The 27,173-nt window shown below is 43.6% G+C and overlaps 1 protein-coding gene across 1 annotated transcript; it reads right to left on the reverse strand.

The window, feature by feature from the left end:
• Positions 1 to 1,546: 1,546 nt before the first annotated feature.
• Positions 1,547 to 27,173, reverse strand: parvg (parvin, gamma). Its single transcript, XM_080438815.1, has 13 exons — positions 26,999 to 27,173; positions 25,475 to 25,587; positions 24,821 to 24,885; positions 22,960 to 23,062; positions 21,999 to 22,142; positions 12,546 to 12,661; positions 12,271 to 12,326; positions 12,139 to 12,173; positions 11,885 to 11,946; positions 11,268 to 11,336; positions 10,669 to 10,770; positions 9,160 to 9,232; positions 1,547 to 6,992 (listed from the first exon to the last, which is right to left on the reverse strand). The coding sequence occupies exons 2-13, from the start codon at positions 25,533 to 25,535 to the stop codon at positions 6,871 to 6,873; spliced, it is 1,008 nt and encodes a 335-aa protein (XP_080294941.1). The 5' UTR covers positions 25,536 to 25,587; positions 26,999 to 27,173; the 3' UTR covers positions 1,547 to 6,870.

Consider the following 27,173-nt stretch of genomic DNA (forward strand, 5'->3'; position numbering starts at 1 on the left):
CCAACCAACCTATATCCCTTGCATTGTTAGAAACCTGCATCCACTTGTGGTGTTTAGTGGGTCTCAGCCCAAAATACAAAAATAATAATATTTTCATTAATTTCCCACCTCATAGCTGAAATGCATTCATATCCATGTAAACACTTTTTAAAATATTATGTTGGGTTAGGGTTAGGGTTTCATCTTTCAATATATGTCGTTTTAAATTGTAAAAATGTTAAAATTCACTCATTACATTTCCTATAATGAAGACAATGGATAATGATGTTATCTAGCTATAATAGACTAACATTAGAACACACTTCCAAAACAATAAATTAAAAAAAAGACTTGTTTTAGTTTTTTAACTTTAAAAAATGTTATTATTAAAAATAGTGACATATGTGGTGTTAGCGGGTCAAAATGGCCCATAGAAGGTAAAAAGTCATTTATTTTTCATAAACTCAAACTTTATTTTACTCCTGATAGCAAATGCTAATTGAGGACAAGTCTCTCTCACTCTCAAACATGTAAACATTGGATATTGACAATTCGGGGGGAATTGAGCCACACTTCTCTGCCGGGTCAAATTTGACCCTCTAACACCACAGGTGTCACTTTTTTTTTAAGACCATCAGAATTAGCTAAAATGGTGGTAATTAATTTTGTTGTGTTAAAATAGCTGTCTCTGAGGATATCATGAAGCCTTGTTCCAATAAAGAAATATAAAGGGTACTTTTACCTATTTAAACTTGAAAACACAATGGAAGGGAAACACAATGGAAGGGATATAGGAGGTTACAGGGGGTCCCCAACAAAATCTGTTCAAATAGCCTCAAAATCAGTTTAACCACGTTCACCAATTTTATACTTCAGATGCGACACGTACGTCCCTGATAGTGACAGCACAAACTATTTTTAGATGGGAGGGGCCAATTACATATCAAGTTGGGGGTCCTTGACATTAAACAGTTTGACATTAAACAGTTTGACATTAAACCAGTTTGGGGTCCACCGGGGTAGACAGCCACCTCTCTGAAAAAATGGATATACAGGGTTTCTGCCCAACAGCAACGATATTGTGGTATTGCTACTTTTACTTAACTACAAACTTTATCTCAGTACTTTGTCCACCACTGTCCCAAACAACCTTTACCGAGTCACTTGTCGCTTCTTTCCCCAGGCAATCAGACTTTTGAACTCCAATCTCCCTAGTAGATAGTATTATAAGTAAGATATATTATGAACTTTGTGAGGTATGTATTCCTATGCATTAAAATAGATGAGATGAACACTATGGATGAAATTCATTCAGTTTTGATATTGTTTTCATCTGGGTATGATTGTTTTTATGCAAACACAGAAGGAGGGAGCGCACACCTGTGTTGATGAGGTGCTGGCCACGGCAGGTAATAGTATTGGCAAAGGATGAGGCCGCACAGCTCTTAGCCACGATGCAAAATGTTTATTTTAAAATGAAACCAACGTTTCGACAGTCTTTCTCAGGGTCAAAACCCTGAGGAAGACTTCACTGTTGAAATTCAACATTCTGAGATTGACAATTCAATCCATATTTTCTTTGCTTGTTTATTTGGGAGGGACAGAACATAATTCATGAGCAAGGTAAACAAAAACTACATACAGTAGAGTTGAGGATGAAGTGTAAATATGTCGGAGTTAGCAAGAATGCCAATTTTCATCCGTAGTCCCGAACATAATAAAACCAGATATATTACAGAAAGAAACAGATACATGTTCCTGCCATGTAACATCAGACAATCAAACAAAAGCCCCAACAAAACAGCATAAATAAAGTGCAAATTAATACATAGAACCAAACTCTGCATCTGTGTTAAAACAGACTAATAGTCCGGGAGTCATGGGGCTTAACGTGGTTTCGTCGGTTAAAGTTTTTTTCTCAACTGATTCTTGCTGCTGGGGGTCCCCTCTTAAGGATTCAAGAGGGTGCCCAGTGAAATCCCTTGAGCATTTTTTATTATTAACCCCTTAATGCCCAAAACTAAAAATGCACCCAAAATAGACTTCTATGGTATTTCATGCAAAATACTTGATCTAATTGCTTAAAATTTGCTTAAAATTTGCTCTACAGTGTGTATCCATGTAAGTGGATGTGTACAGTGCATTAGATTTAATATTTGTAAACTTTTAAATATTAACCCCTTCATTCCCAGAACAACTTAATCTTTAAACTGTGATATTGTGAAATAGAACATGCACAGAAATCAAATCAAATGCATCAGATCTGCTTTCTACTAAGTCTAATAGTGGAACTGGTCATGTTTCCTTTTGGATGAATGCATATTAACCCTTTGAGGCCAACCATCTTTTAGTCATTAACCCTTAAATGCCCAAAACAAAAAACGTTTTTTATGGCATTTTATGCAAAAATATTGATTTAGCACATCAAATTGGAATATGTGTTTGTATGGGCCACGGTCCGTGGCCCATCGCTGCCCCAGGAAGAGGCCTCTTCCTGGGCATGGTCCCTACCTACTAGATGGCACCAGTCGGCCCTTCTCCCGGGCTCTCCCCTTCACACAGGGCAAGGGCCAGGGAGCCCAGTGCCTCACGGCACAGTGCCGGGTGCACACTCGCCCGCTCTACCCGCCCCGGGAGCCACCGTCCCTGGGTAGGAGGTGGTCCATGGACCCCCGATGGGGACCAGGGACCGGGGACGGCGCCGCCTTGTGGACGCCGGCGGTATTGCGCCCCGCGGCCACCACAGGCCTATCCAGGCTTGTGGATCTGCTCTTTTTCGACCGCAGGACTTTGTCCTTTTTCCAGACCCACGGCTGGGGACCCCCAGGGAACCCCGGGGAGGCCTCGACCCGGCCCAGGGAGCCCCCAAGCTGGGTGCTCGCTCCAGTCCGGGGACCCCCGGGGGGCCGGTCCCGCGGACCCACTCTTAAGCACCCCTCGGCGGGCGTTAAGTGGAGTGGCAGGCCGCGGCCAAAGCACCGTGTGGACCTGGTGGTACAAATGGCCTGGCGCGCCCATGGGACTCCGTTCCCAGGCCGGGGACAAGCCTGCTCCTCAACAGAGTCAAGCTCAACAGGGTGTTCTTTCCTCGCTGAATCTGCCCCGTTCCCGGGAGGCGCCGTCACCCCTGGGAGTGCGGCGCGCTCTGAAAAAGGTTGTTAGTTTAACGTCAGGTACGCCGGGGGGCCACGTGCCGACCCCGGCGTCCCGGACAAAAGGTTGGATCGAGGGTTGACTCTCAATAGATCGCGGTCATACAGCCGCTCTGCTACTTACGAGACCCTGACCCAGAATCAGGTCGTTTACGAGTCATTTGGCGCCAAGTTGTTCACAAACATGAAGTGCGCGTCCGGAGGGGGGCCGCCATCTTTTGGCGACCCCCCGTAAAGCTCAGGCGCGCGAGCAACCTGAGCCACCTTCGCCGCGAGCCCTTCCAGGCCGACCCAGAGCCGGTCGCGCCGCAGCGCCGCGGATAAAGTGCGCCCGGCGAGGGCACGGCAGTGAATTCTCTCTTTAAAGTTCTTTTCAACTTTCCCTCACGGTATTTAGCCTTAGATGGAGTTTACCACCAGCTTTGGGCTGCATTCGCAAACAACCCGACTCCGAGGAGACGTTGCCTCGGGGCGACGGGGGCCGCTACCGGCCTCACACCGTCCACGGGCTGAGCCTCTATCAGAAGGACTCAGGCCCCCGATCGACACCCGGGCGACAGCCGTCTCCTGTACGCCACATTTCCCGCGCCCACCGCGGGCGGGGATTCGGCGCTGGGCTCTTCCCTCTTCGCTCGCCGCTACTGGGGGAATCCTTGTTAGTTTCTTTTCCTCCGCTTAGTAATATGCTTAAATTCAGCGGGTCGTCTCGTCTGATCTGAGGTCGTAAAGCAACGGGTTGCTGGTGGCGGCTCCCCCCGTGAGCGAGGAGGCTCGCCGAGACGCGGTGAGAAGACCGCCAGCCTCCCCAGGAACCGCACGCTCTGCGGTGGGTCGGCCGGAGTGCGCCGGGCGCCAGCAGGCTGCTAGAGACACAAGGTCCACAGGCAGCCGTACGGCACGCACGGTGCAGAGCCGGCTCTGACCTCTGCGGGCCCCGGGCTAGGGTGGCCGACCGGGGCCCACCCCGCGAACTGACTGACCGGCCGGCTCCCCGCCCGGGGGCGAAGTGACGGCCCTGCAGGCTGCAAGCAGCGTCCGCCGAAGCACACGAGGTGCCGGCGGGGCCCTTGCAAGAGGCGGGCTACGAGTGCCTATCGGTCAGGAAAAAGTAGCGGGTTCCACGGCCCTCGCGGGCGGCGTGGTTCCCGTGGAACACAGTGCAAGACTAGAGTGGCCACCGTGGCCGACGGCGGGCCCTGCATTCGGGCAGGCCTGCCGTCCGTGTCCCCAGTGTCCGCACGCTGGTCCATATATCTGGGCTGGGAAAAGTTGGCGAGACTCCTGGGAGAGAATTTCAAAGGAGGGGGCCATGGCAGAGCCCAGGTCCTCGTGGGCTCCACGAGAACTTCCAGGGTGCTAGGCCGCCCTACCGCGTCCGACCGGAGGCCTCTCTCGGGCCTGCCGTCGTCCCATCCTCGGCGTCCGCACGCCGGTTCCATATATGCGGGATGGGAAAAGTTGCCGAGACTCCCGGGAGAGAATTTCAAAGGAGGGGGCCAGGGCAGAGCCCAGATCCTCGTGGGCTCCACGAGGACCTCCAGGGCGCCCGTCCACTCGGCCGTGCCCGACCGGCCGTGCCCGACCGGAGGCCTCTCTCTTCCCATAAGCCCGCTGGGAAGAGGCCTCCGATTTCATGGTTCTCCTCAGCCACCACCACCGGGCGCCCCGCTCGGGCCACCCGGGCGGAGCCTCGCCCCGGGCTTCGCGACGGCCAAGCTCCATAGGTGCGTTCTGGAACAAGTCGGCGCCTCGCCCGGGAGACTTTTTCACAGGAGGGAGGCAGGGACGAGCCATACGCCTCCTGGGCCACGGGGAGGGGACAGGGAGGTACGACGCGGAGATCCAGGAGGAGGGGGCCCGCGCCGCCACCCGAGACGGAGCCTCGGGCTGGGCATCGCGACGGCCAAGCTCCATAGGTACGGTCTGGAGCGAGTGGGCGTCTCGCCCGGGAGACTTTTTCAAAGGAGGGAGGCAGGCACGAGCCAGACGCCTCCTGGGCTACGGGCAGGTGACAGGGAGGTACGACGCGGAGATCCAGGACAAGGGACCCCTCGCGGCGCCGACACTGCCCCAGGACCATGCCCCGGTTCCGGGCATGGTCCATAGCTACCCGCTGGCACCAGTGGCCACTTTCCCCCCACGCGAAATTTCACGCAGGGGAGAGGCCGTGAGCCCACAGCTTCCTGGGAGCTCTGGACTCTGAAGAAATCCTGGCTTTTTTCCGAATCCTCCAGGATTTGGGGCCTCTCGCGGCGCCGACACTGCCCCAGGACCATGCCCCAGTTCCGGGCATGGTCCATACCCGCTGGCACCAGTGGCCACTTTCCCCCCACGCGAAATTTCACGCAGGGGAGAGGCCAGAGCCCCAGACACCCGGGGGGGGCACCGACGCGTGCGCACCCCCGGCCCGGATCCAACGAGCCCTCCGCCGGCGCCGGGCGACCCAGGGACAGGGAGGTACCGCCCGTTTTGGCCCGAAAAAGAGCAGATCGACAAGCCGAAAAAAGTTGAGATTTTCGGCCGGGGGTCCGCCAGGGGGTCCCCGCGGACCTCTGGAGGCCATACAAACACTATGGGAAAGCTATGGGAAACACCAAATTGGGAATATGTTCTGTAGATATTTTTGTGCAGGATGCTCAAGATGGAAGGCCTGAAAGGGTTAATGTGCATTCATCCAAAAGGAAAAAAGTTCCACTAGTGTAGAAAGCAGATCTAATGCATTTGATTTAATTTGATTTCTGTGCATGTACAATATCACAGTTTAAAGATTATGTTGTTCTGGGCAGGAAGGGGTTAATATTAAAAAAATGCATAAATATTAAATCTAATGCACTGTACACATCCACTTACATGGATACACACTGTAGAAACCAAATTTAAGCATTTAGATCAAGTATCTTGCATGAAATACCATAGAAGTCTATTTTGGGTGAATTTTTTGTGTTTTGGGCATTAAGGGGTTAATAATTAAAAATGCTCAAGGGATTTCACTGGGCACCCTCTTGAATCCTTAAGAGGGGACCCCCAGCAGCAAGAATCAGTTGAGAAAAAAACTTTAACCGACGAAACCACGTTCAGCCAAAAATCACCCTTTGACTCCCGGACTATAAAATAACATCACCTCAATAACAAAACAATATCACATTTCGTCACCTTGCTAAAATAATGGCCCACGTCATTCTTTGAGGAAAATAATATTATTGCCTAAAACAGTTCTTCATGACTTCTGGTAAAATCGCCTATATCCTTGTAGAAAAGGATCATGCTGTTCCCACCCCTGTAGTATAATGGCGTATCTCAAGAGTGTGACCTATAGGCCATTTTATGGCTAAGTCACAAAGACAATGTGACTTAGGCAAGATTATTTTTTGCCTAAATCTGGAGTAAGTCACTTATTCCATTCATAATTTGGCAGGTTTACAATTGCCTAAGTCAAAACACAAATTGGCCTAAGTCATTTAATCCTCTTACATTACTGACAGACAGCGTTATTTGTATATGTCAATAGTCATATAGCTATAGAAGAAATATCATATAGTTTGTTTTGGTAAAGGTTTTTCTGTTTTCTGAAAAACATAAATGGCCATTATTTTAGCAAGGTGACGATTTGCAAAGCAATAGCATTTAACAGCTTGAAACAAAGATGATATAGATACAGTGAGAGGGACACAATAGTGGGGGAAGATGACACCTCTGGGGGAACGATTAAGGACTTCTTTGGATCAGATTATCCTCATCGCTATATCTTCACTTGCCGAGGTCTTCCCGTCCGTTCCGCTCCCATTTTATTTCCCTCCCTGTGTTTCTTGAACAGGGCGTACAGCACCTTCAAGGTCGCGGTGACGTCTTGAGAGACTATATCTGTCACACAAAAGGTGCACAGAAGCCAGTAAGTGATTATTTATGGTCGACCGTCAGCATTCCCAAAACCATGGGAGCGCAAAGACGTGCTTTTACCAAGATTAATTTATGCTAATGGCCCAATGCACCTTAATAGCTCACATATCTAGTAAAACATTTGATGGATCTAATCACTCTGTCCTTTGTGGAACAAGAACCCCACAAAAGGGTCTTTCTTGTGTGACGCAGTAATCCAATTGAACATGGCATCAAGATCACTTCTAAACTAATTAATACCCCACTGTGTGATATGTGTAGACCTTGAGGGCTGGGAATCCCTCATTCAATCACAGCAATTACAGTAGCAATTTGAAAGAATCTAAAGACAAATGAAATTAGCCACTTGCTACTCCGGGGTTAAATTAATTTGTGCTGGTGCGTACGTTAACAGATATCACGCTGAGGCACTCCTTTAAAATTATAGGCCACAGCTGTCAGGCAAAAGAGTGCTAGAGGTATATGACGTCCTTTTGCTTCAGGGATGACGTTAGTCCTGCCATGGCAGATTTATAATGGAAATTTTGGATTAAAAAAGTAATTGCTGAAACCATGTAAAAAGACATTTCTAGTACAAATTGTGGAGTTACAGTAGAGTCGACCATTTAAACAAAATTGATAAAAATTGATCAGCTTATGTTTTTTGGGGCAGGGCTACTGTAAATCAGTGGTTCTAAAAGTGGGCTAAATGATAGATAATCAGTATGATAGATATTCAGATATATTCAGATATATTCAGACAGCTTGTTTCTTTTTTTCCACAATATTTATCTGTGCAACCGAGTCAAACTAAATGTAACGCCTCAACTCTACAGCTTGTAGGTCTGCTATATTCGGCGTACAACACCAGTGAGCAACTAAGTAAATCAGGCTTAACCTATTAAAACAGGGAAAGCATCTGTGTCATTTTAGATTTTAGCTATAAAGGCCTATATATAGTTTTAAAAAAAAACTCTTAGAATTTAGAACAGTGGTTTAGAACACTGGTTCTCAAAAAAAGCAGGTCTACAAGCTCACAGCGTGTCACTTCGTGCTGTGCTCGAGCGTGTACATCTGCTATTTTTGAACATTTCTTTGAAGTGTTTGAATTTTTTTTGAAACTTTTTGAAATTTTTAACAATAATCTTCTCTTCAGTGGGGTCCCTGACACAAAACATATTCAGATGGTGATCCGCGGCCAAGTATATATCAATTTGGGGGTCCTTGGCACAAAAAAGTTTGAGACTGGTTTAGAAGGCATTAATCAGCCGTAGGACTTAATGGGTTAACAGAGCATAGCCTAGATAATGGATCGATAATGGATCTGTAGGACAGGGGAAAATCCATTTGTACCCAGGGATAAATGCTTTGAATGATTCATCCACATACTGTAGGCTTAATTTATGAATTAGGTATTAGACTAAAGCATGCAGTCAGTCCCTTGGTCTCTGACGCACATGCAATATTTATCTACAGTATGTTTTTTATCCATATATGAATAAACTGGGAGACAAACAATAACCTTTCTAACACCTGGGCGATAACACGATGCTTATGGGTATAGCATTGCCCTCTCTTGGTCTTTGCACACTGTTACGCACGTGCAGTGGCAGAGAGGTTGAATCACCTTTATTATCAGCAGACAGCAGACATCAGTGACATCCTCCCCTTGAGTTTTCCCCATCAGTGCTGCTATTTAAATTAATGATGATGACCTCGGAGGGAGCCAATCTACTGTGGTGATACACATCTACGCGCGTTTCATAGATAACTCATTCATATTCAACAGCAAACCCATCTCGTCCACTGTCATATTCACACCACTCACGGCAGAGCGAGATGAACACAAACTATTAGCACTATGGCCTTTCCTCATTTACAAAAGAACAGGTTTTGGGCATTCCCTTTTCAACAGGACAAATGCCTTTGACAGAGGACACTGTCTGAATTACTTTTACATTTCTGTCTCCCAGTTACAAAAAAATATTAAAAAAATGGCATTCATTCCCACCAAAGATCTACCGATCTACACGTTCACAATGCTGTAAATTTTTGTTCTCATTTCTCTCTGAATTGAAAGCATCAGCAGGGTTTATGATGTCAATACTGAGAGTATAAACTTTTGTGTACATGCGGTTGTGAACACACTAACCTTGTGGGTCAATATTGGACACTTGAAGTCCAATGTCGTCCAGGAGGGCCAAGGCAAGGGTGACATTTTGAAGCTATATGCCAGAAAAGGATAGATATATTTACATTAAAAAAATGTAATTAGCAAATCTGTTGCAGACACGTAATTATTAAATGATTCATCACCCACACTAGTCTAAGGTAAAGCCGGCAGAATTTCTATCTAAGGCAGTGGTTCTCAACCAGTGGTCCTTGAGGGGGTTCCAGGTGGTCCCCAGCTAAATGATGGAGAGTTGGTAACCAAATGGACCCTTATTAGATCTTTAACTCTTGAGCGCGTAAAATGACGGGTCCATTTGGTTTCATGTTACGCTCTCAAGAGTTAAATTATTGTTAAACATCTGTATAACTTCATTTACAAGAAGTCTACACAATTAGAGAATGTAGAAGAATTGTTATTCTGATCAACGTTTGCCTGTTATTATCTCTCCTGTTGGTACAACATCCATAGCCTACAGCATGGAATGCTGGACAAAATCCATAACAAAATATTCTGTTTTGGGTCTGAGAGTCAAAGAGTGTGGCTCAAATGCTGAATAAATAATGGACCTTGATATGAAAAGGGTTGAAAACCACTGTACTAAGTCATCTACAGATTTTAGCCGTCTTTTAATTTTTTTTACACACAGACTTGTTCATCGTGCTTATCAGCTCCTGTCAGACTGTGCCATTCCACTGTCATGTTGTGTGAATGTTTGAATAATTAAGTGGCACACTGACTGAGTCCATTTGTGACACGGCATGACACCGTTACTTACTGTGCTCCTATTCATCACTCCCCATGACGCCATAGTGGTACCGTGGTCACACTACAGTGGCATTCAACCAGATTAGGCAGGGGGCCACAAATGTAAAACGACTTTGAAGTCGGCCGGGGGTCACAAGACGACAAAAATGAACAACACGGTTAACCGTTTCTGTAGCAGTTTCACAACCACAAATACAGCCCTGTCGAGTGTTCATTTGGGACTCTGGTACATTTCCTACCATTCTAAATAGTAGCCTACATTTTATTATCGTTAATGGTAAATTAATCGTTAATTAGTTAGGGTTAACGGTTATGAAATCAAATGCAAAATGGTCATCCCTATGTCATTATGATTGTACTGTACAACCAACCATCCAATAATTATTTATTTTTACATTGGAAAATAGAATGTGTTTCAAGGGCCACAAGAAAGCGCCCTATAGGGGACCGCCTTGGCTCGCAGGTCGCCGGGTTGAGTCACTGGACTACATGATTATGGCCAAAAATTTCAATCACTGCCAGAATGTGTAGACCTGCTATTTTTGAAAAGTTTTTAACATTTGTCAAATATTTGGACAATAATGACAAGCCCAAGATTGGGATGCCAACAGTCTTTGAATTGAAATTGGCCCCCTGGCATCCCCCATTGATTTAGCCCACACATTCTTAGACACCTTTGATAGGAACACTAATATGACAGAAAGAACCCATGTGAATCCATACCATCTCAGAGTTGTTGACAGGGGTCAGGTAGAAGTCATACAGCGGAACATAGAAGCCTTCCAGCTGTCCAATCAGCAGAAGCAGAATCACACCGTCTGCAAACTACAGTAGATGGACATTTGAACAACACCGGCATCACCGGTGTCCAAGAACAGGTTGAGAGCAGGAACACATTTTCATTTAGTCCCTCACACTAAGTCATTGGATCTCAAACTGTTTCATGTCAAGGACCCCAAATTAATATTTATTTGGCCACGGAGCCCCATCAGAAAATATTTTGTCTGGGGGATCCCATAAGATGTCTACATTATTCCATATTTTTCTTTTTTTCTCCACGATCTTTCTAAAATGTTCAAATATAGCATATATTTGTAAATAAACAAAGTATAACATAAACATAGTGTTAAGTGGTTAAACTGATTGTGATCATATTAACACATTTAGCTGGGGACCCCCTGGAACCCTTGCCCAAGGACCCTGGGCCCCCCACTTTGGGAAACATTGCTCTAAAAGTGATCATTGATGTGTCAATAATGGGTTTTCTACAATAGGGGATACAATTTCTATGATCTAAAATAGTGTTGGACTGCTGAGTTTACCTGTTTTTCCATGTCAGCCACCTGCAGGCCCATGGTTAACACACTCTGATTGACAAAATGTAAGATGGCCTGAAAATTTGAAAATATAAACAGTATTATCGATAAAACATGATTGTATATAACACACATTTTTGCAAAATTCTGGACTTTCGTGGTTTCAAGTAAAACCACTTGGAAAAAACTATTAACAAGGAATTTGTATTACGTGATGGAAATCACCTATACTGGGAACAGGTATTTATTGTAAAGAAAACAATGTAGAATAGACTTATATTTTTAAGATGGCCTAATACATTCCGTTGAATACATAAAAATCTTGTGATGGAAATAGGAACATACAGTAAGTAGGTCTCTCGCCTATATAGGTGGGTCCAATATTATAACACTTGACAGTGACTATGGGGCAAACAAATTGGTCATAATCTGTGCTCATGGTGTCTTATCCATAGGAATTAAAAGACTCAAGTCCTACATCTGGTCTAAACCCACGTGACACACATACAGGAAATCCATCGAAGTTTGGGTGTCAAAATAGCATTTTATTCATTCAGTCCCAGATTATAGCTTTAATGTCTTAAACAACTGCACATCAGCAGTGCTGTCAATCTCTACATTACCTTTTTCACAGTGTTGACCTTGTGAGTGTCCAGCTTCAGTAGCGCCTCAATAGGATCTTCCCCTGTGTAGACCAACAGTAAAGGGCTTGATATACTTCTTTACGAAAATAGTCAACCTACGTACAAGCCCACGATGCGCCGGAGCGGTACGCATCATGAGCTTGTAGATCGGCTCTTTTCCGTGTGCGACACACCGGCATGTATACTGTACATTTGTCTAAAAAATGTCAACTCTGCTCAACACTCTTACTTACTGTCTGAACTGTCGCAGGAATCAGTGCTTGTATCACTGTTGGACAAAATAAAAAATAGATATATACTGTGAATTTTTATTTCTCTTAATAAACATCGATCTGCTCAAGCACATGGAATGGGACGTCACCGACCTTTCATCTGTAAGGACTTCAATCTGTTTGTCTGATTTGATGCCAGTCTTGTTGACCTAGATGCAAAACACCATGAACCAGAAAATGTGAGTCGTTTTCATGAGGCATCATGTTTGAGAATGAACGAAACATTGAAACTAAGGCTGCCACATTTAATTGAACTAATTGATTTAATCGATTATTTAAAAAAAAGAATAGTTGGCTAATTTTATGAAATAATCAATTGATAATCACTCCGGAAATAATCGATAATACTAATTGACAGTCAAACTCACCTCCACGAGCAGCACCTCGACCTTCACATTTGACGGCAACTCCAGATCTGGCTGAAAACGCCTCACCATGGCAACCAGCAGATGAATAGTGGCCAGGAGGTCTTTGTCGTGGAGAACTGACAGAACACACAAGAGAAAATCAACATGCATACTAACATGAAAGACTCTCATCTCTCTGTGCTCCGGGCAATGGAACAAAACAATATATAATCTTCTCCACAGATGATTAACAGAGTTCCCTGTAGTGTCAGCTATTTTATCTCCAGCCCTAATCCTTCACAGTCATTCCCCATCTTTTGAAGGGTTCTTTCTTTGCATGGGGGCAATATGGTCTCAGTAACAAATGTAAAATGCTAAGGGTCCTTTTAAACAGGCACACTGTAGTGTTTGTGCAAAAATGTAAAAGCCCAAAATGTACATTGAAATATGTATTTGAAATGGCCATTGTGACATACATGGGTCTTCATCAGGGTTGTCAGCAGCAGTCGCAAACACACCTGTACTGTGTTACACTAATGAGTTGAGAGGGTGGAGGGTTCTTTGTCAGTGTCAAAGCCTATTGGTCAAAAAGGATGTGATGCATGCATCATCAGTAGTCAAGGAAATGTCAGTAGTAGAGGGGGACTCCCTCTTTCTTTGGTGTCTTGCCCAGGTGGGCGTGGTTATATGCGTATAACCCTAACCCTAACCTTAGCCTCACAAAAACTATGCCTAAACCTAACCTTAACCCTAACCTCACGAACACTATGCCCAACCCTAACCCTAACCTCACAAACACTATGCCTAACCCTAACCTTAACGGCTTAACCCTAACCTCAGGGGGAGGGGGCACATACAAAAAGATATGTATAATGTGTCCTTTCCATATGTACATATGATAAATTCATCATTCTATAACCTGGTCCACATGTTTCTGTTCATGATATCACCACCACAACAGTCAATAGTTCCATATTATTCATTATTCCTGAAGTAATATTGAACAAGAAAGGAGAAAAGTCTATGTCATCAAGGACACAGTATTTAATTGCTTTCAGTTTTACAATCCCAAAGGTCTTACATTGGAGTTGTCTTTTTAGGCGGTCGTCTCCTCTGCTGTCCTTTTCAACAACGTCTAACACCATGACTTCCAGTGTATTATGGTTTACATGTCCTGTTCACACATAATGTGACACCACCATACCATAACATAATCATATTTTTGTTCAGATGGCAGTTTTAATCGTCTGCAACTCCGGCTTTTAGTCTTCTTTTTGTCCATCCTACATACAGTATAAACAACCACAGGGGCACTGCACTCTAAACAATAGTGTCCAGTCTATTCATGTAGAAACAAGGCAGTCTAAGATTTGTTTCTAGTAGGCTTAAGGGTGATTTATACTTAGTTGCGCAGCGAAAATAGCAAATCTGCAAGCACACAATGCGTTGCAGCATGACATGTTGTGAGCTTTTAGATCGGCAATTATTCATCATAGAAGTCTTGGCCAGTCTTGGCCTCGCTCCATTGGCTCCCTGCCCGCTTCCGAATTGATTTTAAGATTTTAATGTTTGTCCCTTGCAGATCTCGTTTCCGACCACTCTCCACCCAGAGCCTTAAGGTCGGCCAGCCAGCTGCTGCTGGAGGTGCCACCACCCACGGAAAAAAGCAGGAGTGACCGGGCCTTTGCGGCGGCTGCCCCCAGGCTCTGGAATAATTTGCCCATACACATCAAAGCTGCAGAGTCGATAGCTATTTTTAAATCCTTATTAAAGACTAATTTCTTCTTCCTAGCCTTCAGTGACAGCTGATGTAGCCCTGTTTTTCCCTTACTGGTGATAATGTTTGTTTGTGTCTGCTTATTTCATTGTATGCTATTGTCTGTTTATATTGCATTGTTTTCTTTTTGTTTGTTTTTACCTGTACAGCACTTTGGTTGACCAGGGGTCTATTTCACGAAAGCGGAATTAAATTATCCTGGTTTGAAAGGCAAATCCAGGTTTGACAAGCCTGCGCTGTTCACTGTTCAGCCTGGTTTATTCAGTTCCACGAACGCCAAGCCGGGCTGAGAAGGAGAGGTTTGTCGAGACAGGATCATTAAACCAGGCTGAATGTGAGTTCACATATTCCTATAAAAGACCATGAAAGTCGATAGCAGAATCCTTGAACTTGACCAATCATGGAGCCCAAAACCAGAGCGGCGTTCTTCTCTGTGGCTGAACAGCAGCACTGCAGCAGCTCATGGAATCATACAAGGAAGTAAAATTTATAATAAGCAAGAAAGGAAACACGGCCGCAATAAATATAGATCCAGGGAGAAAGCGTGGCAAAGTATTGCCGACAATTTAAATGCACAAGTTGTCCAAAAATATGCAATTAATTTATATACAAATCCATAAATATATAATTCAGTTAGGCTTAAACATAAGGAGTTTAAGTGAATGTTGGAATTATAATTATAAACACTTAGAATAATTTTCTAATTTCTAATTTCTAAAATCCAAGATCTACAAGTGAAAAGCTTGCCTTTTGGCGGCCGGGGGTCCCCGGTCCACGGGGGTCAACGGGGGGCCGGGGGTCAACGGGGGTCCGGGAGTACCCGGCCCCTTGTGTACTCCCGGACCCCCGTTGACCCCCAACAGGGTATACGGGGGTCCGGGGGTCCACGGGGCCGGGGGTCAACGGGGGTCCGGGAGTACCCGGCCCCTTGTGTACTCCCGGACCCCCGTTGACCCCCAACGGGGTATACGGGGGTCCGGGGGTCTACGGGGGCGGGGGTCCATGGGGGTCCGGAGGTCCATGGGGGTCCACGGGGGTCCGGAGGTACACAGGGGGCCGGGGGTACACGGGGGTCCGGGGGTCCACGGGGGCGGGGGTCCATGGGGGGCCGGGGACCCCCGGCCGCCATAAGACAAAAACATTTCGGGCTTGTAGATCTTCGATTTTCGCATAAGAATTGAATAAGTGTGGAAAAACTCATTGGTTTATGATTGGAGTCATTGGACTAACAGCTATTTCACAAAATTTGAAGAACAAGGCACTGGATTAATAAAGCTTGGCTGTTAGCCTGGTCCGGACCAGGGTAACTTCGCAGCTAAATTGCCATGGTAACTAAGGCAGGATTGCTTCAATTTTCTTTCGTGAAACCGGATCATGGATAAACATATCCAGGTTTACTGGCTAAGTTAATCTGCCGAGCTAACTCAGCTTTCGTGAAACCGATTCCTGGATAATTTAAGCCAGGATAGCCGATTAAACCCGGTTTAAACGCGGTTTATCCCTAATCCAGGTTTCGTGAAATAGACCCCTGGTCATGTTAAATGCAATCTGGGAACCCATCGTCAAATAAAAAGTAAAAACAGCACCCTCTGCTGTTTTTCACTTGTTCATTTTGGCTCTGGGCGGAGCCGTACGGAGGACCCGTGCTCAGGGAAACCGGGGTTTTGGTCTGCCTTCAGCCTTTCAGTTCCGGTGGTGCGACTATGTTTTTATTCCCACTAACAATATTTCTCCACGGAACACTAACACCATTTCTGCCAAAGAACATGGATCGTTTTGGTTAAAAGCACAGTTGTTTCTATGATGAAAGAGCAAGTTAAAATGTTACTAACTTTCCGTGGTTTTGTCGGCTCCGAGGACGCTATTGTTAAATGAGTTTCGGTTTGTTTCCAGTGGGGAATGAGCCGCACACATGTAAATCCCGCCCACTACATTTGATTGGGTAAAGCGCGGCCTCCTTCCTGATCTGATGGCACGCCCACTTATAGCCAATGTGCACGTGTTGTCAACACGGCTACCGACAGATTCAAGCGCAGAGCAGAATCTGTTCTTGAGAGATTATGTTAAATGTGCTATATAAATAAACTTTGATTTGATACAACAAAGTATATAGGACATAAGTGGTTAAATATTCCTTCTTCCTTGGCAACCATATCAAATATTTTGTCTTACATCCAGGACACACTACCCATGTGATAAACAAAATGTATTACATTTTTAAAAATGTACAATACATGATTAGTAATTACAATGGAGAAGGTTTACAAGCTATGCAACATTGACAAAAAATGAGACAACATGAGTCCGTTGGAGAATCATGTATTTGCTCTTTCAGAACAACTTTACACAGAGTCGTGGGGCACAGCGATAGGGCATGACCTATGTACCTTCCTATATCAACCTGCTTCTAGGAGTGTGGGAGGAGAGAATCATTTGGACCTCATCCAACCCTAATTGGACAAAATAACAATGGTTTGGAAGCTACATAGACTAATCTAATATTCTTTACGCAATGTGAACAATAATGTCAAATTTTAATTGCATAAATAAGAGCATGAAACCACACTATCTTTGGAATACAGCAAAACAAAAAATAATGTCCTAGATGTGAAAATCAGATGGGGATTAATATAGTGCGATCCAACAAAAAGCCACTGATATATTAGCCAGGAAATACAATCTTAATGGCTGATAGTTTCCATCCAAAGACTCCATCTACTAAGCACTGTATGTGACACAGAGGAAGAAGACATAATGAACCTCTGCTCTGAATGTACACAGAAACCCCCCACAGTGTGGATACATCGCTTCCTTGGATAGAAAACAGTTACTCCAAAGACATATTTTGTGATGCAAAATACAGCAAACAAGCATCTCAAATGAGAAGCATCATTTACTCAACTTGGAACCACATGAAATCTGACATCCCATTTCTCTGGCGAACATTTAGATACCAGCTCTACAAGCTCGCAACACCACACGACACGCTGTGATAAGATAAGATGAGACCTTTATTGATTCTGCGAGGGAACTTCAGTCACCAAAGGAAGCACAGCAGTCAAGATACAGTTGAAGGAAAAATTAACCCATTAAGACCCGAGGCCGATTCTATAAATGCCTTCTAAATCAGTAGTTCTCACACATTTTTCCCCCAAAAAAATTTCAAAAATAGCAGAGCTTGCAGCGCGGCACGAAGTGACGTGCTGTGAGCTTGTAGATCTGCTATTTTTGAATAGCCAATGCAAAAAAAATCGAAAATGACACAGGTATATACAGCAGGCTAAAGACATCACAGAAAAAGCTAGCACCCTCAATAATAAACATAAATATACAACAGTATACTATAATGCACCAACAACAAAGCTTGCATTATGCAGGACAAAATAAATAATACGGATACACACAGTAGCCATGTCAGACCTTGCATTGTATTTTTGGTAAATAGTTTTGGTTCTATCGGGAAAAAAGGAGGGTACCAAGTGCAGACCTCTGGGGGACCCCGGTCAACTAGGGAGTTGCATATTATCACTGTGATAATGTTGTGAAAACCAATAATTTTCAAGATGGAAGCACAACTTGACTTGCACATTGTGAAATGAGACACTTTGCCAACAGCAACAATGCATACACTACAGTATAACCAAAAGCCAATGGACACCCTCTCTAATTAGTGTTTCTGATTAGTGCCTTTTGTTCCAGTGAATAGAACTCCTACTGCTACAGCTACAATGACCTTCTATCTAGGCAATTGTGTGCTTCCAATGTTGTGGCACACAGTTTGCAGAGAGCAGTTTCAGAATGCCATTTAGTTGGAACATTGGGCGGCTGCAATTTGCTTCCATTCAGCCACAAAAGCATTAATGAGGTTGGACACTTCATCGGGGGATGTGCAGGTTGCAGGGCAGGAGCGTCCAGTTCTTTACTCACTCATGTCAACAAACCGCATATGTATGGGGGAGAGTTAGGGGGGAAATAGTGCAGGTGGGGATTGTAATTCTAAAACAGGAAACAACCTTCTGCAATGGTTGCCCCCCCTCCCCCCCAATTGTCTAGAATGTCATTGTAGCTGGAACAAAGGACACTATTAGAAACTTTAATTAGAAAGGGTATCTTTTTTGGTCCGAGTGCAATGGTTCGTCCTAAATTGAATTGTGTATGGTGGTGTGGAGGGAATTGAAAAGTTAAGACAATCCCAAGTCGCAGAACATAAAAATGCCACCTGCAGAAAGAATGTTGATTATGTTAGTATCTGTGATCACCACATGTTAATCACCTAGTTTATGCTGTGAGAGCCAAGCCTTATTATTGGCTCGTGGCTTATAGCTCTGTATCAGTGGTTCTCAAACATTTTCATGTCTAGGACCTCCAAATGAATATGTATTTGGCTGCGGAACCCAATCTGAAAAGATTTGTGCCAGGGACCCTCACACAAGATTTGTGTTGTTAAAATGTTTCAAAAAATAGTCAAAAAAAATAGTCCATACTGTGGCCAAACTACATGCAGGCTTTTGGGTTATGCGCTCTAAGGACCGACAGAGGTTCCTTAAATCGAGTAGGATATAAGACATCATTTTTTCAAGATTTCTTTGAAAATAACCGATGTACAGTATATGGGGTTAAAGTGGTTAAACAGATTTTTATACTATCATTAACAAATTTTTCTGGGGACCCCCTTGTGTGAGCCACAAGCCATGGCTTGGCTCACACAGTATAAACCAGGCTTTAACCTAACCACTCTGCTTGTTGCGTAGTAAGTTGGTAAGTAAGGAAGGTACTAAAATGTATTTACAGAGCACCTTTCACAGACAATGACAGTCACAAAGTGCTTTACCGAACGCTGCTGCTCTACTCCTTACTAATACCGAGAAAGTGGAGCATATCACTCTATCTATATCACATATCACTCAAGTTCTTAAATCCTGTGTGTCAAAGAATTGATACCAAAATACTACTGTTTGTCTATAAAAGCTTTGAATGGTTGAGGGCCAAAATCACATTTCTGATCTTGTACGATATCATGAACCATCCAGATCTCTTAGGTCATCTGGGAAAAGGTCTGCTTTCTGTCCCTATAAACCAAAAATAATCGTGGGGAAGCAGCATTTAGTTTTATGCACCACATATCTGGAACAAAGTCCAATAAAACTGCAGGTATGCTGCCACTCTTATCTATTTTAAAACACATCTAAAGACATTTCTGTTTGCCGCTGCCTTTGAATGAGATATTTTTTATTTTTCTCTTTTCCTTTCTCTTCTGTACTGTAACTGTATCTATAAATGTTTACTTATTTTGTTTTATGCATCCTAATGTCCTAATGATTGTGTTTAAATAAAACTGCCTTTCAGGTCTATTGCTCCGTGTGTAGGACATCTCTCCGGCTCAAATACATACTGTAGCGACGGCCACCATATTCAAATGCTAATTCCCCATCTATTCTAAATGATATGCTTTGAACTGGGGAGAATATTCTGATATGTGTCTGGAAATAGTGGTAAATGATAAAGACGCTCCTCCGTTAAACAACACAAAGTCCTCTGCACAGGAGAACCCCCCCAACCCCCTTCCAGCAGCACTGCTCAACTCCCATGGGACGTCAGAGCTATAGATATCCCTGAGAAATGATGTTTTCACACAAATAAAAGAATAGAAGCCTGCATTCGTAAACAAAGGCATAGTTTTAATTAATACCAGCTTTAAGCTATATTTCCCTGCCGGAAAGTGAAGCGCACAGAAGCCAAGGAATGGACCAATTCCAATCCTTTTCACACAAATAAAGTTCCCCTTTACGTGATTGATATATGGAATGGAACTATTGATGGTTATGGTGATTTGGTCAATATGTACCTTTATTCATGAGCAGAAATGTGTATCAGATTATAGATTGGGGCGGCAGTGGCTCAAGGGTAGAGTGGCCGGGTAAAGTGAACTGGAAACCGCAAGGTTCCCAGTTCGATCCCGGGCTGGGGGGCTGCCCCAGAGTTAGTGTTGAAGTGTCCTTGAGCAAGACGCTGAACCCCTAATTGCTGCCGATGAGCAGGTTGGTGCCTTGCATGGTTTCCTCCGCCATCGGTGTATGAATGTGTGTGTGAATGGGTGAATGTAATGCACAATCTATGTAAAGAGCTTTGGATAAAAGCGCTATACAAATGCACCATTTACCATTTAGATTGATTAATCGATCGTGTGTAGTGTGTACATACAGTATGAAGTGGCTGTTTACCAGGTGGCTCTATAGGAGGCAGAGGCAGTATAAAAGAGGGTTCACCCGTCAGTGAGTCTGTCTGTTAACTGTCTGTGTGTTTGCAAACCGCTTTATGATGTAAGTCAAAAGCTGAGTGCATGCTCCTTTATTGTCTTTTTGCACACAACACAATACCTCGGTACAAAGCAAATCATCCCAAGTACAGAAAAATAGATGGTTTGCATGACAGAAACACCAGAAGTTGCAGACCTCCATTATCATCAATGTGATATCAGAGGTCCACAAAGGGAAGCCGTGTACGCGCTGGCACCGCCATAGACCTTGTCTAGACCAGGAAACACATCATGAAAGGTGGCGTGTTTACGGTCAGATATATCTGCAGCAGCAGACTCCGATAGACCTCGTCTAGACCCAGAACCGGAAGAGGAAACAAACAGGTAGGCTACGCCACCTTCTGGGACAAAAGTATACGTGGTCACCTTTTTAAGAGACCGGAAGCAGATTGGAGTCTATTATTTCCAATGGAGGAGTGAACGTGAACACAGCTTCTGAACCATTCTTTTAGCCCCATGGTCACTGAACTAAATGTTGGACGCAATCGTCACAAGCCACACAATCTTCCCCAAGAATTTCAGATATTCTCAGAGAGACAAATCAACACACTCTTGGAGGGTCTAGCACCAGTAAACATAGGACGTGTAGTTTTCCAATTGGGATATATCTTTCTAAATCAACCATATTTGGTATAGTACTGTATGCACAGAGCCTATACAATGACACTGATGAAGAACTTTATGGGTTGCAATGAGTTAGCCATTTTAAATACATATTGCAATGTGCTATGAAGGCATTGTAATTTTGCACAATCACTGCATTGCTTGCATTTCACCTGTGTGATTGAGACCATTATTCCACCCATGCAAGATGGGATAAGCATAGAAAAGTACACCTTAATCACTTGAACCCCAGCATTAGCATCCCTATTCTGGGGAGAACATTCGCCAGAAATAGATCTACAAGCTCACAAAACATAGCAAGGCGACCCATTGTGAGCTTGTAGATCGGCTATTTTTGAGAGATTTGGTGTAGAGGGGAAAAAGGAGCGCACCCAGTACAGGTCTGTTCTAAGTATAGAGGGTTTAAGTGGAGAGAGAGAGAGAGAGAGAGAGAAAGAGAGAGAGAGAGAGAGAGAGAGAATATGCAGTCTGGAAAACGGATGCGCTGAGGCGTGTAAATTAATGAGAGTATAACCAGGGGTAGGGCCCGACAAGCTCAATGCTTCTCCTTATCCCTTTTTTCAGGGACTTGGACCTGCATTCAAGCGAATCACCAAATGGACTATAATTAGTTTACTTTGTTTGATTTGTTATTATTATGATCATTACTGTTGTTTTGTAAATCAACTTAAAGTGAATGAATTGTATATATTTTCTTACAGTATTTGTCCAGTATCTGAAAATAAAACTGATCTGAACTGAACTGAACTGAACTCACGCTTGACGTTCCACTTGATGAGTGAGCTGTCTTTCAGATCCAGCTGCTTGTCCAGCTCCTGCAGGATGACCTCCAGCTTGTGGAGCTGAGCGGTGCCGGTCACTGCGATCTCCTCCACAGGGAGGTTCACACCAGCTAACCTGCCTGCACAGAAACACATAGTTATTGGCCTACAGCAGTGGTTCTCAAATGTTTTTTTTTTTTTTTGTCTGAAAATGTTTTGTGCCGGGGACCCCCAGAAGAGAAGATAGTGTGTTAAAAGAGACCCCTGAAGGTCCCTGGACCCCACTTTGAGAATCACAGCACTGTTTCTCAACATCAGGTTTGGGGCCCACCACCAGGGGTCCAAATGGACCCTTCCGGGTCTGTAACTCTGAGAGTGTACGATTGGAACCCCAATCTACACTGTAACGTGTTGCAATGGAATATATACTATTAACTAGCTACTGTACACACTATAGACTATAGAGGCTGTTATGGCAGCGTAAGATGAGTAAATACATATGAATTATTGCACATGGACATTGGAAGTGATTGTGGGAAACAAATGTATAGTGTATTGAACATGGGAGAGACTTCTCAGCATGCCTCCGGTCGCACACACGTTTATATTGTTTTATTGATCGTGTTATTGTGTTGTTATATTTGCTTTGGGGGGATACGGAGTGGGGATTTATGTGTGATTATCGTCTTTGTGTTTGTGTCGTGACTCGTGTAACCATGTTACTTGCAATTATGTGTTTTATGTGTGGAGCCATGATGTAAGCCTGTGTGTGCGTGCGTGCGGGCGGGCGGGCGTGCGTGCGTGCGTGCGTGCGTGCGTGCGTGCGTGCGTGCGTGCGTGCGTGCGTGCGTGCGTGCGTGCGTGCGTGCGTGCGTGCGTGCGTGCGTGCGTGCGTGCGTGCGTGCGTGCGTGCGTGCGTGCGTGCGTGCGTGCGTGCGTGTGCATAATTGTCATTACCCAGCAGGTGATGGAGCACCAGTCCATCATATAGGTCCTCTTCCACACTTTGAACCACTATGTGATCTAGTGTCAGAGTTCTGTTGAGCCACACAATTAATGCCTGTGAAGACAATTAAGCCAAGTTTATATATGTCGTCATACAAAAGTGTTGCATATGCCGAAAATAGCCGATCTACAAGTTCACAACACGTTGTGAGCTTCTAGATCAGGTATTTTTGGCACCGTTCACTTTCATTTATTCCATACTATACTCACCTCTTGAGTATACAGTACATAAGAGGAGGAAATATTATTATAATTTGTTATGCCAGTCTTAAGACAAGATTATATTCATTTTTTTCCTAAATAGATAGAACCAATCGTAATTATATTCCAAAAACTAATACGATTATCTGTAATGCATGCTCTATTATTTCCACTAGCCTGCATTTAAAGAAGCAAGCTTAAGCCGGTGATAAGCTGTAATTATTCATGTATTTGTTCATTAAAATCATTTGGACAGCAGTCAAATGTGCCTTATTGCTCCATGAGCCTTCCAGTCCTATCCACTGTGCGTGAGAAATTATTAATCTTCTCAACAAAAACATAATAGGTAGGCTTTGTAATGTACTTTCCATGTTAGCAATTACCTCACTAAGTAACTACTTATAAGACACAGAGAGATCTTTAGGGTAGTCTATAGTAGCATATGGACTTTTATGTTACAATGAAAGATTAATGAAACACAGTGGAAAGATAACATGGATATTGTTGCTGTCGCGTCGGGTTGGAAACCTCATTATGTCCAAAACTGTTACTTCTCAGGATTCAAAAATAGCACCAAAAAAAATGCAGATCTACAAGCTCAAAACGTGTCGCGAATGCGACACGTTTTGAGCTTGTAGATCTGCTATTTTTGCTACCTATTTTTGCTACCTACCTATCAATACCGCAATGTAGAAGTACTCCGTTACAAGTAAAAGTCTGGAATAAAACATTTACTTGAGTAAAAGTACAAAAGTATTGGTATCAAAATGTACTTAAAGTACCAAAACCTAAAGTACTTAAAATAGGGCTGAAGTGGTTAATGTAACTCAAAATTGTACTTAGTACAGTACTTGAGTACATGTACTTAGTTACTTTACACCACTGCCTTTTTGTGACACTGGAGTGTGACAAAGTATAGGGCATTAATTTATGGATATGGACATAGGCCAAAGAGGCTTCTGCCCGACAGCAACGATATATTAAAAAGGCAATAAATCATGACTCAGCGACAAAGTGTCAAGTGACATCATGCTGCGTTGATACTTTCATCAGTTGACTTGACATTTTTATTTGAGTTGAGCATCACATGGCTCGACACTTTGTCACCGAAGCAGAAAGAAGAAAGAAAAAAACGGGCTATAAGGGACAGCTCATCATCAGTGGTGTAAAAAGTACTCAAACGTTTTAAAAGTATCAATACTGCAGTGTAGAAATACTCTGTTACAAGTAAAAGTCTGGAATTCAAAATTTACTTGAGTAAAAGTACAAAAGCATTGGCATCAAAATGTACTTAAAGTACCAAAAGTACTCATTATGCAAAATGTCTCATTTCACACGTTTTGACGAAGTTTTCATACTTTTTTTTTTTTAAATAGCCGATCTACAAGCTTTTAAACAGCCGAAATGTATATAGGGCTGAAGTTGTTATGTATTGCAAGTTCAAAGTAAGAGTAAAAGTACAATATTTGCCTCTGAGATGTGGAGTAGAAGTAAAAGTACTGAAAATTGGAAATACTCCAGTAAAGTCAAAAATACCTCAAAACTGTACTTACAGTAGGTACAGTACTTAAGTAAATGTAGTTACTTTACACCACTGCAGCTCTTACTGTACCTCCTTCAGTCTGTGAAGCTTTGGGTCTTGTAAGGATGTTGGCTGGATGATTTTCCTCTTCTCTCCTGTGTACGAACAACACACTGTTATGACCCTCGGGTCATAGTATGTATTTTCCTGTGTGTGTGTGTGTGTGTGTGTGTGTGTGTGTGTGTGTGTGTGTGTTGTCCTGTGTATGTTTTCCTCCTCATTGGTGTGTTTGTGAATGAAAGGTGAGGAGTGACTGATTGAGTGCAAGCTGGGGTGAATGAATGGTGACTGAGTGGTGGAGCCAGGCTGGTGATTAGCTCCTGTGATGATGGGCTCAACTATAAAGCTGGCTGGCACCAGTTGTCAAAGTATTTTCCTCCTAGCCAGCCTCCAAATGCCAATGTGTTGTATTTCGTTCAAATGTTTCTGGGTTAAAGATCTGGGAGTGTAGGGGTGGGTGACCTCTTGTTAGTAGTTGTTTTGTTTTTTCAACATTTAAATGCATTCAAAGATTGTGAATGATAGACATGTAATATTTAAGTGGGTGGTTGAATGGTGGTGGGTGAAAAGGCTGACATAGCTTCATTAATACATAACTATTTATTCATACTATGTATACAGCAAATGTAACATTATATCAAATAAATTGTATATAAATATATATATGAATGTTTACACATATACCTTGATAAGCCTCATAATCCACAGTGTCACTGTTCTGCCAGGTAAAGATGTCCCCTTCCATAGCTCCTTAAGAGGGTATACTGCTCACTTTTCTTCTGGCTTTTCAGCAAACCCTGTTAAAGGGCGATATGTGTTCTAACAACATTCGAGGTGCTTTTGCGTCAAATATAAAATACGGCAAAGTAAAACATGCAACACATTATCAACCGTCATCGGACATCAGTATGGATAGAGTTAGCGTAAGGGTTATGATGGGAAAGGAGCTGCCTTGCTGGGAATGCTTGTGTGAGGGCAGTGAATGATAAACACTCTTCCCATATCCTTCAAAAAACTACTTTTGAGGAGTCTTTGAGCTTATAGTACTTAACCCCATGAACCTTAGCGTCCCTTTTCTGGGCAGGTCAGAATAAGCAAACATTCTGTGAAAATACAGCAGATCTACAAGCTTTTACGATATTAACACAGAATAGATTTGGTGTCGGGGGGAGGAGGAGGGGGGTGCAAGTATTATGCCCCTGCGGGGCCCAATGTGAATGAAGTAAATAGGGTTTAAGTAACAGTATTAGTTGTACTAAGCAGCTTCTATATGAGAATTATTGTAACTTGATAGTTCCATAAGAGGATGCTGCAAAAAACAGTATGCATGCTGAGCAACCCTTCCCAGGATAAATAAAGGTTGAAAATAGAGTACACACATACAGTGGCGTGGGAAGGGGGGGGCTATGGGGGCTGCAGCCCCCCTGGTGATGGGAGCAGCCCCCCTGGTGATGGGAAGAAAAAAAAAAAAGAGAAAAAAAAGTTTTATTTTATTTTATTTTTTATAATATATATATATTTTATGGATCATAGCAGTCTGTTACGGTCATGGATGAACTTCAACCTGGTGTTTACACTGTCTTTCTGCCTTTTTGTGTGGGGAAAAACACAGAAAACCCCAAAAAGATCACAAAAAAGTCCCCCCCGACGCACAGCCCCCCTAGGTATTAAGGACTTCCCGCGCGCCTGCACACATACTGTAGAAAAGATTGATTTCTCAGCCGGCCCGTCAGTGAGTATAATGACAATTCATTTGTCAACAGACAGAAGAACCTGCTTACAGTATATGTCTTGCTGCCTTCCAGACTTACTGTATAGTGGATCTATTGTGGTGGATGATGACCCCAAAAATTCATGAGGCCACCGCTGTCACATTGAATTATGCACCCCCAAACAGAGAACAGCAAACAAGGAGAAAATTCATGTATTCTGAAAGAACAGTATGTATGTAACCGGAATGCAACAAGACCTCGAATGTCACACTGTTACCCCAAAGAACTACTGTTTTCTTTGTGTGCGTGTGTGCGTGTGTGTGTGCGTGTGTGTGTGTGTGCGTGCGTGTGCGTGTGCGTGTGCGTGTGCGTGTGCGTGTGCGTGTGCGTGTGTGCGTGTGTGTGTGTGTGTGTGTGTGTGTGTGTCTTTCTTTCCTGAAAACAGCAGAGTCTGAGACAAAGTCATAAACATCAAAGTATTTTTGCATAAGCTTACCTTCAGCGCTCTGACTGCGAGATAGGTCAACCTTTGCCTGAACCGTTCTGTCGTTAATGCCCTAATGTCAAAGCAGAGGTATACAGGCAACAGAGAGTTGCAATAATGATGAATACTTCTGAAATCCACAAATTATGTTGAAGGGTCTGACTGTACTCAGTTTACAAGCATTGGT

This window comes from Gymnoscopelus braueri, assembly GCF_963280865.1.
Source record: "Gymnoscopelus braueri genome assembly, chromosome: 9".
NCBI classification, from domain to species: domain Eukaryota; kingdom Metazoa; phylum Chordata; class Actinopteri; order Myctophiformes; family Myctophidae; genus Gymnoscopelus; species Gymnoscopelus braueri.